The following is a 16,735-nucleotide window of genomic DNA, read 5'->3' as shown; positions in this document are numbered from 1 at the left end:
GGTATATATAAGCTAAATAATTTTTTTAACCCTCACTCGAGGATATGTTTTTATTAATTTTTAGAGAGAGAGGAAGGAAGAGAGAGAGAGAGAAACATCGATGTTCCGGCACATGCCCCAACTGGGGATTAAACCTGAAACCTAGATATGTGCCCTGACCGGGAATTGAGTCCACAACCTTTTTGGTGTACAGGCAACGCTCCAACCAACTGAGCCATCCTGCCAAGGCTGTAAGCTAAAATTTTACGTATCATTCTGTTGAGTTGAATCTTTTTAAATGAAGTTACCTTCCTTGTATCTAATTATATGTTTTTTGATACAAATTCTTTCTTTTGTTTAGCATCTATATGTGTGCAAGAAGGGGTTAACTCAGGAGGCCTGGGAGGTCAAACTACACATTCCAAAGAAAGGCCTGTTTTTGGCACTGGCCCATGACTGCCTCTTGGAGGATAAACTTGGAATATTTTCCCTGATGAGCGTGCTTTCGTGTGTCTGAGGCCTTGGGACACACTGTACTAGTTTGATCTCTGGAGGGTTGGAGAATGAGTAGGTAAGATCAGTCGCGTGAGTGCTTCATAACTAACCCCAATAAAAACTCTGGACACCAAAGGTTGGATGAGCTTCCCTGTTGGCAACACTTTGCATATATTGTCAATATTGTTGTGAGGAGATGTTCCATTTGATTTAAGCATGTTCCCATATGACTTCACTATGAAGAGACCCCTGAAAGCTTGCACCTGGTTGCTCTGAGGCTCTATCCCATTTGCCTTTTCCCTTGCTGATTTTAATCTGTGTCACTTCACTGTAATAAACTATGAGTATTACAACTTTTCTGAGCCCTGTGAGTCTGTGTAGTGAATTATTAAGTTTGAGTGTGATCTTGGGGACTCTCCACACAATATATGTATACCCCTTTCCATGCTTTGACTTTCAACCTTCTTATATACTTGAGATTTTATTTTTAACATTTCATATGTGTTTATTGCTAACAGCATATTGTTGGATTCCTTCCTTCCTTATCCAGTTTGCTAATCTTTTCCTTTTAAGTAGAGTGTTCAGTCTATTTATACTAATATATATGGGTTTATAGCCATTCTTTTATTTTTTACTTTCCACTTATCCTATGTGTTTGATATTTTCTTTTTAAACTGTATTTTGGATTTTTTATTTTTATTTTTAAGCTTATTTTTTATTGTTGACATTATTACAGATGTCCCCCATTTTACCCGCACTTCCCCCTTCCACTCAACCCATGCCTCACCCCAGGCCTTCACCACACTGGATTGATTTTTTTTTTTTTTTTAATATATCTTTATTGATTTCAGAGAGAGGAAAGGAGAGGGAGAGAGAGAGATAGAAACATCAGTGATGAGAGAGTCATTGATCGAGCCCACAACCCAAGCATGTGCCCTGACCGGGAATCGAACCCCGATTGCCTGGATCCTAGGTCGATGCTCAACCACTGAGCCATGCCTGGCCTGGCTGGATTGATTTTTTAAAGTCATTCTTTTTCTCTGTATGCTAATTTGGTATATATCTCTGGTTTTATTTAGTGGTTTTTCTAGAAATTACAATGCATTAGCTTCACTGTCAAAATCTAAAATTAATAACTTTACCATCCTCCTACTGTAGCTGGATATCTTCTGTTTACCTGTCCATAGCCAGTTTCCTCCCTTCCTTTCTCTGCTCTGTGCCTTAGGAGACTGAACGGTATAGATTGATCATCTGGCTCCCTCTCCTCTGGTTGGGTATTTATTTCCCCAACTTCCTCTCTGCTAGGTCACAATGTGTGGGCTGGGACTCCACCTAAGTCTGGGGCTCCTGTCAGTTGGCCTCTTCCTTAGAGCTACCTTCTTTAGCTCCTGCATCTGTTCCTTCCTCTTCTCCTTAGGGCCTAGAGGTGGTGCTGGCTCCCCACTGTTGGTTTCCTTAAACCCTGTCCACAGCTTTGTAAATAGTACTTTTATGAAACCCTTCTCAAATTACTCAGTTTAAAAGTTTGTTGGTTTCTTGCTAGGATCCTGACTGATACATAGACAATATAAGAACCTAGCATACTCTAACTCTATATACTCCCCTCCAACTTATATGTCATCTTATTTATTATTTTTCAAATTTTGAAATCTTTCATTTATATCACAGTGAATCAAAGCCAAAGTCGTCCTCACACCTATTATATTTTAATATTTAATTGAGAAATATATATATATACAAAAAGTATATAAAATATAAATGAAGTGTTTAATTATTGTAATTATTGTAAAACCAATGCCTATATAACTGACCCAGGTCAAGAAACAAGTAGGAAAAGTGAGACAAGGGTGAAATAATTGTGCAAATGATCACTGTGAGTAAGGGCTCATTCTTGCCTGACACTCTGAAAAACCAAGTGGGGAGGCTGGGCATTGGTCCATCTATTCCCATCCTCTGTTGGTTAGGGTCATCTCTCTTCATATTAACTCCCTTGTACTCTTGGGTTGTTTCTGTGTACAGCCAAGCAATCTCTCATGGTGCTGGGAGGTGCAGGTGCTTGAGAAACTGTCAGTGTGCCAGGAACTGCCTACAGCTACAAATGAGCTCAGTCTACACCCTTTCTAAATTCCTTTCACCCCTGGTTAGCGTGTCCTCTGGTCTAGGTTGCTCATCCTTAATGAGGTGGCCCAGACTTTCATCCCTGAGGACTCTGATCTCCTGGTAACCATGCTCTGTTAGGGATGTTTCCTAATTCCCAGGGTGGGAAAGGGGTGAAAAAAAGTGAAAACATTAATGACATCTTTTCTGATGTTCTTTATTGTTTCACACTCTGATTACATTGACATCTTTTCTGATGTTCTTTATTGTTTCACACTCTGATTACATTGAACTTAAAGTGTGTATTTGAAGCACAGGATCATCATTTATAGAGTTGTCCCAACAGATGGCCCCAGAGTCTCAGGGACCTTCTACAATGAGAGACCAGCCTGAGCTCTGAGCTCATGTTCCTCAGAGGCGGGGTGAGAAGCCGGCCACCACAATGCTCTCACCAGTGATATAGCTGGCATCTGGAGAACACAGGAAGGACACCAGTCCCGAACAGTCCTTAGGCTGACCCACTCTGCATGGAAAGAGGAGGTAGGGCTGTGAATGATGATGCCTCCCATGAGCCCTGGGCTCCTGTGGGATGCTGGGAAGTCAAGAGCCACATGGTCATGAGAAAGGCTGCAAGTGGAGATATTTGGGCTCTGCAGGGACTTTTACTCATCCCAGGGTTCAAATCTCAGAAAGAGGAATGGGTAATTGCCTGCAGAAAGGTAGTAATGATCTTTATTCATCATGAAGGTCTAAAGTTACATTAACCCAGGTCTACAAAGAACACTGCCTCACCCACAACTTACCTCTGTATTCCATAGAGACCCTGAGCATGCTCCCAAATGTCTTTACCCTTGAAAAGCTAAGGGAAAAGTCAAAAGATTAGTGCTGCTCATCCAGATGGAATCACATGGGCTCCACATCACACACACCTTTGTGAAGGGGCTTTGGGGGGGCCCTAGGCTTGTCCCTCACAAAGGACTAAAGCCCTGATTCTGCCACTGATCCCAACAGTAGTGGACCAGAGCATCAGAACAAGAGTCCACAGAGCCAGGTCTCTGAGGGACATGGCCTGGTAGGGGAAGGCACCCTGGCACTCAGTGGGGCAGAAACAGAAGTTGTCTTTGGTCCTCACCACTTGGCTGAAGGCTGTGTCAATGATTCCTGGCACCAGGCAGTTCACCCGGATATTCTTTGGTGCCAGCTCCACTGCCAGGGTCTTGGTGAGTCCTAGAATGGCTGTTTTACTGACATTGTAAGCCCCTAGTTTCTGTGAACAAAAGGGGAAGTAGATGGCATATGCAGTAACTGAGGAGGACAGTTTCAATTGAATTTTTAGTCCTGTGTCTAGAAATATATCTCTTCAGCAGCAAGTGCAGAGATCACAGAGAACCTCAAAAAGAAAGGGTAAAAGGCGGCCAAGCACGTCCTTTCTGGAGAAGGAAGATCTTAGATACCCATTGATCAAATGTGCATGTAGGTGTGCCCCACCAGCAATGGCCTGTCCTGGGATCTTCCTGGATCTCTCCCCTTTTCTTGGCAAATGGGGCTATGTCTTTCCTTTTTATCTAGAGTCATAGAAGTTCATACTTACAGCCTCTGGGATGTATGCCCCAACTGAGGAAACCAGAATCACAGAGCTTCCCCTGGGAAGAGAAAGATGGGGTAAATATCATGGAGCCACATACAAATGAGGCAAATACACACATCTGGGGCAAGGAAAGAAGTGGAGACTGTGGACCATGAAAGTGAGTGAAAAGTTTAGGTTCAGGTTAGAGCCCTCTGGTGCCTTCCTTCAGCCTGTCTCCTCTGTCCTAGACCACCCTGGGGGCCAGGACCAAGTTTGTGTTTTCATGTCACATTTGCATGTTCAATATCCATTAAGGAGTACCAGTATGAACATATGAACACTTTTATGAAACACAGCCAACATTTGCCTTTGTTCTATTGTTCTAAAGAGACTACTGTTCTCTTTACTGACTTTGAGGGTGCTCTATACCAGGCATGCTTAAGAGTAATAATGAAAGTACTTCCCAGAGGGTCCTTTGAAATCTTAATACTGGAAGCTCCTTGTTCCCCCACAACCTTGCCCCCAAATCCTCTAGAAAAGTTTTCCTCAAGGATCCTCAATGTTTCACTCACCAAGTCTAATGATCCTTGTTCAGACCTCACCTCTTTACTTTTGACCTTCTTTTCACATCAGCTACTGTAGACTAAAATTTCCTTTCTGGAACCTGTTTGGTACTCTTGAGAAATCTGCACTCCTGCCTCTCTTTTTCCCTCTACCTACTCATTGCCTTTCCCTTAGTGTCCATTTTATACAGGCTCTTAAATGAAGATGCTTTCTTTGTCCCTCAAGTGTTTTCTCTTCATGCTCTCTTTTCATTTAGAAAGAAGATAAAATATGCCTAAAATAATTATAACAAACAATCATATTATTTTCACCTTTGTCTCCTGAATGACAAGATTCCTTATCACAATATTCAAGGCTGTCCATAATTTAGCAACAGCTTGCTTGTCCAGCTTTGTCTCTGACCTCTTCTTTTCACTCACTCATGGTTCTACAGGTTTTCCTGTGCAACACACACAAAGCAGGGACTATGGGGAAGATAATGGAGGACATGGTTGGCCAAGAGTAAAGAAATTGGAGAAGTGAGAGTTGAGTGGGACTTGGAAACTCCACTACTCTTGTTATGGACAGGCTGCGAGGTGCCTCAAAGTCATCAACCTGGACTTTTGTGCCCTGACCTGCTGCATGCAGCCTGAGAGGCCACTTTCAGTTCCCCAATTCCAGGACAGTCATGGCAACTCTGGGCCTTCCTGTCATTAAAATTCCATTTCTCTCTTTCATTAGAGTCCCTGCCTGATTTCTGGGCACTCTAGAAATTGGGGATTAATGCAAGAAGACAGAATTTTTTTCTCTTTAGTGACCTAGAAATATGAAGTCAAACTTTCACTATTCTAGAAACCACTTGCATTTCACTGATTCCAGGACAACTGTGGGGACTCTGGACCTTTCTGTCTGTAGATCCCTTGTGCTTCTAGTAGAGTCCTTGCCAGAGTCCCTGGGCATTCTAGATATGAGAGAATGACACTAAATGGGTAGAATTCTTTTATTTGTTTAGCTGACCCAGAGTCTGAAAGTCAAACTCTCACTTCTCTTGTATTACTGGTTCAGCTAAGCCTGCTGCCTGGAAGGAAGGTCTAACTCAACATCTGGCTCCTCTTATTCTACCTCCTCTGTTCCATATTTGACTCTAAATGTCTCCTTCCCACCCCCCTTCCCAACACTCACTCCCTGTTCTCCATGTAAGGCAGCAGCTGGCTCAGCAGCAGGGCTGGGGCCTTCACATTGACGTTCAGGATCTGAAATCAGAGCAAATGTAGGTGGGGCAGGAAAGACATTCAGTCCAGTGCATGTTCTCACTGTATTAACAATCATACTGCATTAGAACATGGGTGTGATGGCTTCTGACAACGGGAAGTGGGGAGAGTGCTGGATTTCTTTGACATACATGGGAGAGGCATTCTGAAAAAGCAGGAATATGGGGATCAGGCTTGTCTTTGCAGGCAGAAGATTCGGAGTCTACAGGATGTCTCCCTGTGTTTGTAAGGTCACCAGTTGGAAAAAAATGTTCCATCTGGGTCTGAGGAGGCACTGGCTGGTTGATCTGGAGAATGCTGGTGTTATGAACTGAACTGTGTACTACCCAAATTTCTATGTTAAAGTCATAACCCCCCATATCTCAGAATATGACTTTATTTGGAAATAGGGTCATTGCAGACAGAGTTAAGATGAGGTTATAGGATGAGCCCTAATTAAAAATGAATGGTGTCTTAAAAGGGGCAAGTTTGGAGTTTGGACACACACACACACACACACACACACACACACACACACACACACACACACACACAGAACATCATGTGAAGATGAAAGCAGAGATTAGGGTGATGCTTCCTTCTATAAGCCAAGTAACATCAGATTGCCAGCAAACCACCAGTAGCTAGGGGAGTGGCACAGAACAGATTCTCTGACAGCTGTCAGGAGGAACTAACCCTGCTGATGCTTTCTGACCTCCAAGACTGTGAAACAATGCATTTCTGTGGGTTAAGCCACCCGGCTTGTGGTACTTTGTTACAGCAGCCCTAGGAAACTATACAGCTGGATTTCAGGGTTTGAGCCTTGAGCCTGAAGCATTTTTAGGGAAGGAAAGGAGTCATTCCCTTCTCTGTGCCCCACATTTATTGCGATTATTTGGTCCTCTGTTGGACTCTCCCAGCAAAGTAGGAGCTCATGGACTGTGGGGACCAGAACTGGAGTGCAGACACTCTTACCTCCATCTCAGAGATGGGGAATCGAGGGTCAGGATCCAGGCACCTGGACTTGTTCTATGCTAGTGAGTCTGTGAGGAGGAGGTGTGTGGGACCTGAGATGGAAAGAGGGTCACACAGAAGATGACATCCACCCAGCCCTACCTGATGTCACCAGACCTCACCTTGTCCCAGACCTGCTCACTGCTGCCCATGGTACTTCCCACATAGGGATTGACCCCTGCCACACACACCAGGATGTCAACAACCCCGCAGTGTCTCAGGGCCTGCAGTGAGAAGGGAACAATGAGAACCAGATTCAGGGAGCAAAAGAAGTTTTCTGCTGCAGTGGGAGGTGTTTCCTGTTTGCTTTCCCCGGGGCTATGCCTCTTTAAATCCAGGAGGGGACCATATGAAGTGAGGGTGGAGAGCTGTTTTTCCTCATCAGACTCAAAACATCTCTCTCTGCCCAGATCTCTGAACCTGTTCAGGTGTATGGTGGGCTCTGGAGTGACCAATATTGAGCATATGGTTAGCCTTAATTCCAGTACTTGTTTGCTTGTCTACCTGATCAGGTTATATATTTAAAATAACCATTCTTCCTCTTTCTACCGCCACTCCCCCCACTGCCCTTGTCCCCTGCCCATCTCCTCACCGTGGCCACCAGCCGCTCCCGGTCCTCAGCCTTCCCCACATGGCACACAGTGCCGGTCACGCTCAGCCCCTCCCCCTGCAGCTCTGCCACTGCCCGGTCCACGTTCTGCTGCTTCCGGCTGCTGACCACCACGTGGGCTCTGTCCTGGGCCAGACGCCGAGCGATGGCAAAGCCGATCCTGCAGGCAGAGATGGGTGTGACAGTTTTAGCCCTCCCCACCCTCCTCCTGGGAGGCTCATCATGAAACACAAATTGAGTTCCACAGTGTGATTCAAGAGCTGCCTCCAAATCATTCCAGTGGGAAAGAGGAACTATTGAATGCTTACTATATATCAGACCTTCACCAAGACTAACCTAGTTAATTCTCACAACTATATGTATAATAATCATATGGATGAGAAATTTTTCGTATCAATTTAATTAAAGGGAATTTTAGAAAAGTAATGTTCCATCAGAACATAGGTAAACATGTTGGGCACCCAGCGTAAATAGTAGAGAATCTTTAACTGCCCAGTGTTTTCTCCCTTTGTTCCAGCCAGGGGCCTCTGGTATAAATTGCACTTTCTATAAGCCTTAAAGCTTTCCTCTGTTCTGCAATTGAAAAACTTTGATGCTGAGAACATGTTCTGTCCCCCTCTCTATCTCTTACTTTAAGGAGTCTGAGGCACCCTTGACTGGGGCTGGTTGAGCACATGTGATCAAGGACAGAAGGCATATTTCCCCTTATATAAACTGTCAGGGCAGGGTGGGATTTTAAATTATTTGTGATGAGGGCTGGGCATTGGGGACACACAGATTTAAAACATCCCAGGCATTTGGAAGTCTGGACTATTAACAATTCTAAAATAAAGGGACCTAAATTTGACCATGGAAGGTTAAAAGGAAGATGAAGCCCCTGAAGCACTCAACACTAGAATTCTTCCCTCATACCACCTGCGGTAATGACTCATTAAAGACTGAGGCCCATTGCGGCAGTTAGAGGATGAGTGGAATTGGAGGGACATAGGAAGAGATGTGATCAGGAGAGGTTCATCTATGTAAGCTCTCTGAGCTGGTCTTGAGATGTCTCCCTGCCCAGTTCCTTACTGCCAGTGGGCACTCCATAGTCAATGAAGTCCATAAGTCTAAGAGACCAATAGGTCTTGGGCTTCTCCCTATTAGACCAGGACCCTAAAAGACCGTGGCCACTGCCCATGAAGGCTGTCTTGATGATGATAAGTTAAATATCTTAGGGTTACCCAGCCAGTAAGTAGCAGAAACTAGATTTAAACACTGCTTTGATTGAATCAGAAGCAGCTCATTTTCCAAATCTATCATTCTTGGAACTTAGAAACGAGATGTTTTAGGGAGACACGTTGAGATTTGGAGTAAACTGTAAATGCCAGAGCTCTGTAATGAGGTGGGGGTGTCAGGAAGAGTGTGAGAGAAGGACATCCCCTACTCTGGGATGGAGACTCAAACATCTGGCCACGTGGACTCCCATTCACTCACCCATTTGTGGACCCAGTAATCACAGCCACCTTCCCAGACAGGGTATAGCTTCTATCTGCTGTTTTGCTGCTCATTCTTGCTGAAAGAAAGACTGAGGAGCAATGAAGATTCTTAAAAGTCCATGATGCAGCCCTGAACATGGTAGTCATTGTCTGGCTTCTCTCCTTCTGGACCCAAAGCTGGGGAAGAACCTGGGAAAACAATCATATCATGAACCATGCTGGAATCTGTCTCCACACATCCTTCGTGGGAGGGTTCCACTGAAGTCTCTGATAGATGTTCTATCATCCTTTAAACTTACCAGGAAAGTACAGAGCTGCTTCTGTCCTTTCCACGACCTATTCCCTTGATGGGCTTCCCCGAGATGCTGGGCCCCTGTATGTGCCTGAGTGATACTCACCCACCCCCCCCAAACAAGGAATTTCACTGTACTCTTCTGAGAGTCACCTTTGTACTTCCCTCCATATATCTGTTCTTCCACAAAGAAATTGCACTGAACTTTCTTCTCAGCTTTCCCCAGCCTGTTGCAACTACCCTAGTCCAAGGTCTTATCACCTCCTCAATCTGCTGCAAACTCCTCTTCCTTCAGCTCCCCACCTGAAGCAACAACAATTGCTCTCTCATGAGATGTACTAAACTCGTCAGCATTTCTGATAGGCAAGTTGCTTCCTCTCATCACAAACGACTGTAGATAAAAGTCCAGCCACTCCCCCTTTGTTTTAAAAACTTGTGTAGGGCTTGTACCCGCACATCTCCTGAGCCCCAGGCCATATTGCCCAGGCCCACCTGCCCAAAGATCCCATGGCACCTGTGTCATTATAACTGTATTAGCGACACCTCATATCTGCAACAACTTTCTCTCAACCCACACCTTTCATTTCAAACCTCCTCACCTTCTTATGCAGAGATCAAAGAACAATAATTATCTTAGGTTGGCTACCTCAGAATCACTAAAAAATCAAGTAGTTTTGGAGAGGGAAGACGGCGGCACTGTGAGAAGCAGCAGAGGGCCCCCTGCTCCCAGCCGTTGACTCAATTTACTCCTAATATCCTACGTAGCCAGGTGGAAAAAAACAGAGAAACATACCTGAGTGGACAGAGTGCGAGTGGGGAGCACTGAAGAAACATCATAGAGTTGGTAAGAGGGGGGCTTAGAAAAGGGGAGTCCCCCCTGAAGCCTGTGCCAGGCTCCGAGCCCTGAGGCTTGGAGGCTGCAAAGCTCCCTGTCCTTTTGGAATGCTGACCGGCCTCTAAAAGCAGGGATCGCACACTCGGAGCCATGAGAGGGAAGAAGCACCCTACGCGGAGGCTGAGGGACCCAGGGGAGCGGTGAGTCCGCGAGGAGGGGACTGCGCCTTCCTAGGAAACAAAGCTTCTAATGGCAGCCGCAACCGGGGTCTGATGCTCAGGGTGCCGACCACAGGAAAGGCTGTCCCAAAGTGTGTGGCACCCAAGTAGTAAGGGACCAGAGGTCGGGACTGAGCAACCACTCACAGGGACCCTCTGCCTCCCTGTAAGGCAGTGTGTTGGGCCCCAGAAAGCATTTGATCTGTGCGGTGCAGGGAAGGGGAGGAGAGCCCTCCCGTTCTGAGCTCCTGGTGTGGAGAGTCTGGGATCTGTGACCAGCCCTGAAGGGCACCATGGTGGCCCGTGGAGCTGCCTAAGCATTACTGAGACCAGCGGTGCAGGGGAGCAGCATGGAGCTGACTTTGGGTCCCCTCCCGCTGGGTGCCTTGGTGCGGGGGTGGCAGGACCTTGCAGGGTGGACTCTCTGCCTGTGTGTTGCTTTGTGCATTTGTGAGTCTGATCTAGGAACTGGCTCCCACCTTCCCGGCATGTACTGGGCTGACAGACCAGTGGAGGTTGGGATTGGGGTCTGCACAATAGACCGTCTGAGGGGTGGGTCTTGCGCGACCAGCCAACCAGATCTGGGAAGGGAGGGGCGGAGCCCGCCTGCCTCGCCTGCAGCCAGGAGCACCGCCCCCAACAGGAAATGGGGGGTCCAGCTCACTGAAGCCCCAGACACACCCACAGGGCACAGTCCTGAGGGGGAAGGGAGAGCAGCTCACAGGAGGACATTACAAGAATAAGACACTAAGAGACTGTTGGTTGAGAGCTGGAGGAAATCCTGCAACCCCTGCTGGGGGCTTCACAAGCAAAGGGCTCACTGAAATGTTTTTAATCAAACCCACTGAGCCCAGGCTGCTGAAGCGGCCCATACAGAAAAAGCAACAGGTGGAAATCAATCTGAAGCTGCAGCAGGCCAGAGCATGGGGAACTAGAATCAGAGGACAGGATAGAGACAGAGGATCTGGCTGTGGAGCAGAGACTAACTCTATCAGAGTGAGTGCCTGACAGTGAAACCTCTAATTAAAGGGAGTGATGACCCAGAGCTACACTAGCCACCTTGCACCCTAAAGACTCTACAGAAGACTCTGGAGTAAGACCAGGCAACTACAAGGTTGCAAAATAGCTGACAAGAGGAGGTGGCCCACAGAGAGCCTCAGATCAACCATCTACCTAAGGACACCAGAGCCAAACCTAGACGGCTCCTCACATTGGCTGATACACAAGTACCTCCCAGGAGAACAGAAAACAGCATACAAAACAAAGAGCTGTAGACAACATAAGCTGCTCAGAATAAACTCACCTGATTGTCTTTTTTTTGGTTTGTTTTTCTGTTTTTGTTTTTTGTTTGTTTGTTTTTATCTTTTTCCCTTAGGAAGAAGAGAAAAGGGAAAAAAATTATTTGTTTTTTCTTTTTAAATTTTAAAATAATTTTGTTAATTAAAAAAATTTTTAAATGAATTCTTTTCCTTTTTTTTAAAGAACTTTGTCTTACTTAGCTTGTTTTTTGTTTTGTTTCTCTGTTTTGTTTTGCTTATTTTCTTCGTTTTGTTTTATCCTTGCTTCCACTACCAAGACTTTATTGATATTCCTGCTTAATTGCTGGCACTTTATCATTATAACCAACAGGTTTACTGCTTTCCTCTATAGTTTCCCCCAGATCTCTTATTGGACTCCCTCCCTGCCCAGGCTTTATCTCTCTCTCTCCTCTCCATCCATTGGCATAACTTTTTTTCCCCTTCTTCTTTTCTTTCTTTTGTTTTCCTCCCTTCTGTCTTCCTGTCTTTTTGTTTGATTGTTAGTTTCTCTTATTTTCTTTATTGTATTTTTATTTTTTCATTTTCAACTATTATCCTATTCCTATTCTCTCCCTTAATTTTTTGCTGGTCCTTCTTTCAGAATCTTTTCTCTGCCTCTATTATTTCCCAGTAGCTTCTCTATTTTTTACATTTTGTTTTATTATTATTTTCTAAATTTTCATCACTATTAACAACATATACTTTTCTCTCTCTAAGCCTTACTGTTCTTTCTCTCTTTCTTTTTTTTAACCTTTTCTTTTTTTTTCTCTTCTAGAATTTGTGTTCTCCCTTCACTCTCCCAGTTCTATTTTCACTTGGGTTGTTTTCATTGTGACTGTGAAGACATTTTGTAAGATACCCCTTGTTTCCTGGAAGTTTAGTTGTGTATTGTCCTGCCTTGCTGGCACCCATACAACAGCTTACACAACGAGGTTGGGGCTGAGACACAGTTAGACAACCTGAGAGGAGAGTCCTCCAAAGGACTCGTCAACAACAATCTAGACCCAACCACAACAGGAGAACTCAAAAAAAACCCAGAAAAAGGGCATGCCTAGAGCAGAGAGCTCAGAAGTATAAGGAAAACACACCTCTGGCTTCCGCTGGACTCACAAGACAAAATCCCACTCCACCGGACTGAGAGACAGCAAATATATCTAATATATAGATACAAACTCTAAGACCTACCAAAATGGGGAGACAAAGAACTCCCAAATTAAAGAAAAGGAAAAATCGCCAGAAAAAGACTTTGATGAGATGGAGTTAAACAAACTATCAGAAACAGAGTTCAGAGTATTGATTATAAAAATGTTCAAGAAAATGAGAAAAACAAGGCACTAGATGGTAAGATCGAGGAACTTAGTGAAAACATGAAAAAAGAGATACACAACATAAACAAAAATCAGACAGAAATAAAGAATGCTGTATCTGATATCAAGAATACACTGGAAGGTATCAAAAGTAGGCTCAATGAAGTAGAGGATAGAATAAGTGAGTTAGAGGACAAGGTAGAAAAAAATCACTCAATCAGAGCAGCAAAAAGAAAAAATACTTAAAAAGCATGAGGACAGTCTAAGGGAACTTTGGGACAACAGGAAGCGAAACAACATTCACATTATAGGAGTGCCAGAGGGGGAAGAAAGAGAGCAATGGATAGAGAAGTTGGTGGAGGAAATAATGACAGAAAACTTCCCTACTCTGGTGAGGGAGAAAGCAACACAAGTTCAGGAAGCACAGAAGCTTCCAAACAAGTGGGACCCAAAGAGACTCACTACAAAAGACATCATAATTAAAATGGCAAATGTCAAGGACAAAGAGAGAATATTAAGGGCTGCAAGAGAGAGATAAGTAGTGACCTAGAAGGGAACCCCCATAAGGCTGACATCAGATCTCTCAAACTCTTCAGGCCAGAAGGGAGTGGCATGAAGTTCTCCAAGTAATGAGAAGCAAGAACATGCAACCAAGACTGCTTTATCCAGCAAGGCTATCATTTAAAATTGAAGGTGAAAAAAAGAGCTTCCCAGACAAAAAAAGTCTAAAGGAGTTCAGTATCACCAAACCAGCATTGCAAGAAATGCTAAAAAGACTGCTCTAAGAAAAAGAAGGAATAGTGAGAGAAAGGTACATCAGCATAAAGGGGAAAATGGCATTAAATAAATATATATCAATAGTAACCTTAAATGTAAATGGATAAATGGTCCAATCAAGAGACATAGAGTAGCTGAATGGATAAGAAAACAGAACCTAAATGTATGCTGTCTACAAGAGACCCACCTGAGAGCAAAAGATTCACACAGGCTAAAAGTGAAGGGGCCTGGCCCGGCGTGGCTCAGCGGTTGAGCATCGACCTAGGATCCAGGCGATCGGGGTTCGATTCCCAGTCAGGGCACATGCCCAGGTTGCGGGCTGCAGGCGATCAATGACTCTCTCATTATTGATGTTTCTGTCTCTCTCTCTCCCTCTCCTTTCCTCTCTCTGAAATCAATAAAGATATTTAAAAAAAATAAATAAATAAAATAAAAGTGAAGGGATGGAGTAAAATATTCCATGCAAATGGAAAGGAAAAGAAAGCTGGAGTAGCAATACTTATTTCTGACAAAAGAGACTTCAAAATAAAGACCACAACAAGAGACAAAAATGGTCACTACATAATACTAAAGGGATCAATCCAACTGGAAGAAATAACCCTTATAAACATTTATGAACCCAATCTAGGAGCACCTAAATATATAAAAAATTTCTTGGGGGACTTTAACGGGGAGATTGACAGCAATACAATCATAGTGGGGGACTTTAACACCTCACTGTCAGCACTGGACAGATCAAGACAAGAAATCAACAGGGAAACACAGACCTTAAATGAATCACTAGACCTAATGGATTTAATTGACATTTACAGAACATTTCACCCCAAAGCAGCAGAATACACATTCTTCTCAAGTGCACATGGAACATTCTCAAAAATAGACCACATGTTAGGGCACAGGGCAAGTCTCTACAAATTCAAGAAGATTGAAATCATATCAAGTATCTTCTCAGATCACAATGCCATGAAATTAGAAATCAACCACTATAAAAAAACTCAAAAATGTTCAAACACATGGAGGCTGAATAGCATGCTATTAAACAATGAATGGGTTACCAATGAGATCAAGGAAGAAATCAAACACTTCATGAAAAAAATGAAAATGAACATACAACAACCCAAAATCTATGGGACACAGCAAAAGCAGTCCTGAGAGGAAAATTTATAGCATTACAGGCCTATCTCAAGAAACAAGAAAAAGCTCTAATGAACCATCTAACACAACTGAAAGAACTAGAATGAGAACAGCAAGAAAAGCCCCGAAGAAGTAGGAGGTAGGAAATAATAAAGATCAGAGCAGAAATTAATGACATAGAGACTAAAAAAAAATACCAAAAAAAATCAATGAAACCAAGAGCTGGTTCTTTGAAAAGATAAATAAGATTGATGCACCCTTAGCCAGACTCACTAAGAAACAAAGAGAGAGGACCCAAATAAATAAAATCAGAAATGAAAAAGGAGATATAACAACCTACCCAACAGAAATACAAAGGATTGTAAGAAAATACTATGAGCAACTGTATGCTAACAAACTGGACAACATGGATGAAATGGACAAATTACTAGAAGCTTACAACCTTCCAAAGCTGAATCAAGAATAGGCAGAAAACCTGAATAGGCTGATAACAACTAATGAAATTGAAGCGGTAATCAAAAAACTCTCAGCAAACACAAGTCCTGGACCAGATGGATTTACAGGAGAGTTTTACGAAACATTCAAAGAAGAATTAACACTTATTCTATTCAAACTATTCCAGAAAATTCAAGAGGAGGGAAAACTCCCAAACTGTTTTTATGAGGCCAGCATCACCCTAATCCCAAAACCAGATAAAGACACTACAAAGAAAGAAAATTACAGGCCAATATCCCTGATGAACATAGATGCTAAAATCCTCATTAAAATACTAGCAAACCAGATCCAGCAATACATTAAAAAGATCATACACCATGATCAAGTGGGATTTATTCTGGGGATACAAGGCCGGTATAACATGTGCAAATCAATAAATGTGATACATCACATAAACAAAATGAAAGACAAAAATCATATGATCATATCAATAGATGCAGAAAAAGCATTCAACAAAATCCAGCACCCATTACTGATAAAAACCCTCAGCAAAGTGGGGATAGAGGGATCATACCTCAACATAATAAAGGCCATATATGACAAACCTACAGCCAACATCATACTCAATGGTCAAAAACTAAAACCATTTCCCTTAAAAACAGGAACAAGACAGGGATGTCCACTTTCACCATTCTTATTCAACATAGTACTGGAAGTCCTCACCACAGCCATCAGACAGGAAGAAAACATAAAAGGTATCCAAATTAGAAAGGAGGAAGTAAAACTGTCATTATTTGCAGATGACACGATATTGAACATAGAAAACCCTAAAGACTCCATCAAAGTACTACTAGATTTGATAAACGAATTTAGCAAGGTAACTGTATACAAAATCAACATCCGGAAATCAATGGCACCAACAATGAACTCTCAGAGAGAGAAACTAAAAAAACAATACCATTTACCATTGCAACTAAAAAAATAAGATACCTAGGAATAAACTTAACCAAGGTTGTAAAAGACCTGTACTCGGAAAACTATGGGACACTGAAAAAAGAAATAGAGGAAGATATAAACAAGTGGAAGAATATACCATGCTCATGGATTGGAAGAAGTAATATCATTAAAATGCCCATACTACCCAAAGCAATTTATAAATTCAATGCAATTCCTATTAAAATACCAACAGCATATTTCACAGATCTAGAACAAACATTTCTAAAATTTATATGGAACCAAAAAAGACCCTGAATAGCTGCAGCCATCTTGAGAAAAAAGAACAGAGTGGGAGGGATCACATTACCAGACATCAAACTGTACTACAAAGTCATTGTAATCGAAACAGCCAGGTATTGGTACAACAAGAGGCATATAGATCAATGGAACAGAACAGAGACCCCAGAAATCGA

At 43.1% G+C, this 16,735-nt stretch overlaps 1 protein-coding gene across 1 annotated transcript; it reads right to left on the bottom strand.

The window, feature by feature from the left end:
* Nucleotides 1-2,818: 2,818 nt before the first annotated feature.
* LOC107531661 (dehydrogenase/reductase SDR family member 2, mitochondrial-like) lies at nucleotides 2,819-9,353 on the bottom strand. Its single transcript, XM_087823066.1, has 8 exons — nucleotides 9,029-9,353; nucleotides 7,538-7,715; nucleotides 7,068-7,169; nucleotides 5,864-5,934; nucleotides 4,163-4,214; nucleotides 3,704-3,838; nucleotides 3,375-3,430; nucleotides 2,819-3,094 (listed from the first exon to the last, which is right to left on the bottom strand). Exons 1-8 carry the CDS (start codon nucleotides 9,175-9,177, stop codon nucleotides 2,983-2,985), a joined length of 855 nt encoding a protein of 284 aa, XP_087679192.1. The 5' UTR covers nucleotides 9,178-9,353; the 3' UTR covers nucleotides 2,819-2,982.
* Between the last annotated feature and the right edge of the window lie 7,382 nt (nucleotides 9,354-16,735).

Source organism: Miniopterus natalensis, chromosome 1 (genome assembly GCF_054644295.1).
Source record: "Miniopterus natalensis isolate mMinNat1 chromosome 1, mMinNat1.hap1, whole genome shotgun sequence".
Classification (NCBI taxonomy): Eukaryota; Metazoa; Chordata; class Mammalia; order Chiroptera; family Miniopteridae; genus Miniopterus; species Miniopterus natalensis.
Note: the sequence above shows the minus strand (reverse complement) of the source record. Positions and strands in the feature narration are given on the sequence as shown.

Excerpts from the sequence above, each read along its gene's own strand:
- LOC107531661 (XM_087823066.1), bottom strand. The coding sequence starts at position 9,177 with ATGACTACCATGTTCAGGGCTGCATCATGGACTTTTAAGAATCTTCAT. Across the intron at positions 4,215-5,863 it reads CCTTACATGGAGAACAGGGA|GGGAAGCTCTGTGATTCTGG; the intron begins GTGAGTGTTGGG and ends TTCTCTTCCCAG. Across the intron at positions 3,095-3,374 it reads GGTCTCTATGGAATACAGAG|AGTGGGTCAGCCTAAGGACT; the intron begins GTAAGTTGTGGG and ends CTTTCCATGCAG.